At 40.9% G+C, this 4,180-nt stretch overlaps 1 protein-coding gene across 1 annotated transcript in view; it reads left to right on the top strand.

Annotated features, from left to right (window-relative positions):
- The first annotated feature begins 1,052 nt into the window (after positions 1-1,052).
- The window catches only part of DNAH12 (dynein, axonemal, heavy chain 12), a 246,484-nt gene continuing 243,356 nt past the window's right edge, over positions 1,053-4,180 (top strand). Inside the window, 1 exon segment of the mRNA XM_011947302.1 lies at positions 1,053-1,253. Within this exon segment, the coding sequence (XP_011802692.1) occupies positions 1,084-1,253 (170 nt within the window). The 5' untranslated portion in view covers positions 1,053-1,083.

Below are 4,180 nucleotides of genomic sequence, written 5' to 3' on the forward strand. Positions count from 1 at the left end.
CCCGCCACCACGCCCGGCTAATTTTTGTATTTTTAGTAGAGATGGGGTTTCACCATGTTGGCCAGGCTGGTCTCGAACTCCCGACCTCAGGTGATCTGCCCGCCTCGGCCTCCCAAAGTGCTGGGATTACAGGCGTGAGCCACCACGCCTGGCCCACAGTAAAAGTTTTGAGCATTTACATGACATTTTTAGATTTGCCGTGCATTAAGTATGCCTATTTTTTGCTTGATCATAGCATCACTTTCTTGGAAGGCAGCAAGACTAAGATATCATATTGATGTTTAAGAACATTAATAATTGACTGGGCGCAGTGGCTCACGCCTGTAATCCCAGCACTTTGGGAGGCCGAGGCGGGCAGATCATCTAAGGTCAGGAGTTGGAGACCAGCCTGGCCAACAAGGTGAAACCCTGTCTCTACTAAAAATACAAAAAAGTAGACGGGCGTGGTTGCGCGCCTGTAGTCCCCGCTACTCGGGAGGTTGAAGCAGGAGAACCACTTGAACCTGAGAGGTGGAGGTTGCAGTGAGCCAAGTGAGCTGCAACCAGTGAGCTGGTTGCATTGCACACCAGCCTGGGCGACAGAGCAAGACTCTGTCTCAAAAACAAAAACAAAAACAAAACAACAACAACAAAAAAACAAACCATTAATGATGTTAAATACCAGCTTTTACTGGGAAGGGGATCATACCTTAACAACTGGATTTGTTGTGGTGGTAGTGGTGGTTTGCATCTAGGGAAAATTTTGAACCCAGAATGTTAGAGCTGTAGGGATATTTACAGAGCATCTAATTCAATTCCTTAATTTCATCCATTAGGAAACAAGCCCTAAAGGGGAACTGACTGGCTCATTGCTTCATAAGTGGGTTGTAGAGTTCTAACAGGAATCCCTGCCAACTTACCTCAATTATCATTCTTTAGACTAATACCATACTTGGGAGGAAGATCCAAAAGTGTCTAGAATTTTATTTTTGGTATTGATATGTTAGATATGTTATGAATATATCGAGGCTTGCTGACATAATAATGGCTTTGTGAACTTTTTCTCCTCAGAGTACAGAGTATTTTAATCTTTGGGAGATCAAGATGTCAGATGCAAACAAAGCTGCCATTGCAGCAGAAAAGGAAGCTCTGAACTTGAAGTTATCCCCCATTGTCCATCTCCCAGAAAACATAGGCGTTGATACACCAACACAAAGTAAGCTGCTAAAATACAGAAGATCCAAGGAGCAGCAGCAGAAAATTAATCAGTTAGTGTAAGTAGCATATTAGTAGATAATTCTTGCTTGGAATTCAAGTAAAATGATTAGTGTTCATATTCTCATAAAAAGTTTTAACGGTGGAGGTTGTTCATGGGTAAAATACTATTTTCAAGTTAATTAGAAAAACAATTGAAAAGTAATTGTAATGGTAGCAAATATTATACACTGTACACTGACAGACATTGTTCTTATCGCCTATACTTCTTACAACAGTCCTATAAGATAGGTACTATTGTTAGCTCCATTTTTTACATGAGTAAACTGAGGTATAGAGAATTTAAGTAACTTGCCTAAGGTTGCACAGCTGGGATTTGGACCTGGTTGGTCTGGTTCTAAAGTTCACATTCTTTAAGCACCACACTATTCCTCCTCTCAATGTATTATAACCATACTAATCCCTGAAAGTAAAATCAAATAACTGAACCTCTACAATTTGAACAAATAGTTAATAAAATATCTTGAAACTGCTTATATTTGAAATTTTTTTGCTACAAAAGGAAACATAGTTCAACATCCTACTCACCCCCAACCCCCAATTTAGTGGAAATTAAAGCTAATTTAGGTACCTGCTGCCAAAGGCTGTGATGAGGTTGATTCAGTTCAATTAGTTACTGAGAATTTCTGAGACACCTGATTCTGCTGGTTTCTAGGGATAAATAAAAATACATGGATTTCATTTACAAAATTCCAAGCCAACACTTAAACTATAAAATGATAATTTTCTCTCTGGTGGATTTCTGTTTCCCTTTCTACATTCTCTTTCCTTTCTTGGTTGGCCTCATTTAAAAACATTTTTTGCAGCTAAGTATCATTGCCAATTTAATAATTTTAATTTTTGCTGATTTTACTTACCTTACAATTAAGCAGGTCTATTAATCACATAACTTCTTTAACTTTACATTTGTATTAGTCCAGCAATAATTTACTCATATTTAAATATACATTTATAGGGTATATAAACTAATACCAGTGCATGTACTATTGGGGATGCTTACGTATTCAAGCCTTAGACAGGAAAAAAAAGAAAAAGATTACATGTCTGTAATCTCAGCATTTTGGGAGGCCACAGTGGGAGGACTGCTTGAGCCCAGGAATTTGAGACGAGTCTGAGGAAGGTAGTGAGACCCTCATCTCTACCAAAAAAAAAAAATTAGCCAGGTGTGGTGGGGCGTGCCTGTAGTCCTAACTACTCGGGAGGCAGAGGCAGGAGTATTGGTTGAGCCTAGGAGGTCAAAGCTATAGTGTGTGAGCTGTGATGGCATCATTGCACTCCCAGCAATCAGCAATGGAATGAGACCCTATCTCAAACAAGCAAACAAAAATAGTCTTAAAAAGAGAGACCGGGTGTGGTGGCTCACACCTGTAATCCTACCTCTTTGGGAGGCTGAGGTGGATGGGTTACCTGAGGTCAGGAGTTCGAGACCAGCCTGGCCAACGTGGTGAAACCCATCTCTACCAGAAATACAAAAAATTAGCTGGGTGTGGTGGCAGGTACCTGTAATCCCAGCTACTCAGGAGGTGGAGGCAGGAGAATCTCTTGAACCTGGGAGGGAGAGGTTGCAGTGAGCTGAGATCGTACCACTGCACACTCCAGCCTGGGTGACAGAACAAGACTCTGTCTCAAAAAAAAAAAAAAAAATTAGCTGGGTTTGGTGGTGCATGCCTGTAATCCCAACTACTCGGGAGGGCTTGAATCTGGGAGGTGGAGGTTGTGGTAAGCACTCCAGCCTAGGCAATAAGAGCAAAACTCTGTCTCAAAAAAAAAAAAAAATCACATTATTTATACAAGTATTTTATTTTCTACAGAAAGATAATTTGCTTTTACAAACTACCAGGAAGTTTTACTTGTTCATTCACTTACTTAAATGACATTTTAGAGCACCTCCTGTGTGCCAGACACAATAGTGTAGGCTGTACTCTCATTAAAACAAACAAACAAAAATTACGTAGCGACTGGCACATAGAAGGTGCTCAAATATTTGTTGAATGAATATGCTGTTAACACACCAGTAGAATTTATTCAGTTCCCTAATTTAATTTTGGCACATAGTATTCTTGTAGGCTATTATCGTTTAGATGTAGTATGCATTGTGCAGCTTCAAACAGCAAAACTGCACATCTTTCTCCCAGGGTACTCACTAAATGCACACACCTTAACTTGTTTGGTTTTGCCAAATAATTCCTGGAAGTGCTGTGTTAACAAATACCAAATCTAGAAGCAAGATAAATTATATTGCTGATAAGTTACAATATTTATTTGTAACTAATCCCCTAGGATGTCACTAGGGGACACTTGAAGACTTAATTCTCTTGCTGAGAGTGTTTCCATAAATCTGTTTTCCAACAGATCTAAATTTCCAGTCTTGCAGTTTTCCATAATTTGAAGATCCTGATTTCCTGGTCCCCTTCCAAGGAAAGGCAGTTAGGTTAAAAAAACAGAAAACACACCCCATTTATTTGAGTAATGAATTATTGTTGTGACAGGTAATCCTAATCCCTCGCAGCTCAGCAACTGCCTCTCCAGGCAACCTTCACCCAGGCCCTCCAGCGGGGGCGCCACAGTTTCCACGGCGACGACGTTGTTTCCACCCGGTCAGCCACCGCCCTTCTCCAGCTACTCGACTGAGAGCCGGTGGCGTTCCGGACGTTTCTCCCTCGTTATCCCCCTTCCTTCCACCTGAGGAGAGGCTCTCTCTCTCTCCCTGTCGTCTGCGCAGCGGGGAAGTAGTGGGAAACAATCAGGTACTTGTTCTCTGCTTTTCTCTTCCTTTCCCTCCCAGGGCAGGTATCGCGATTTGGGTGCCAACTTAAACACTTTTTAAAGGCAGGAATCTCCAAATCTGTAGGTATTCATGACAAATTTAGTTGTTATCACAGTACAATTTTTTTTTTTTTTTTTTTTTGAGACGGAGTCTCGCTCT

Source organism: Colobus angolensis, unplaced genomic scaffold, assembly GCF_000951035.1.
Source record: "Colobus angolensis palliatus isolate OR3802 unplaced genomic scaffold, Cang.pa_1.0 Scaffold26, whole genome shotgun sequence".
Lineage (NCBI taxonomy): Eukaryota > Metazoa > Chordata > Mammalia > Primates > Cercopithecidae > Colobus > Colobus angolensis.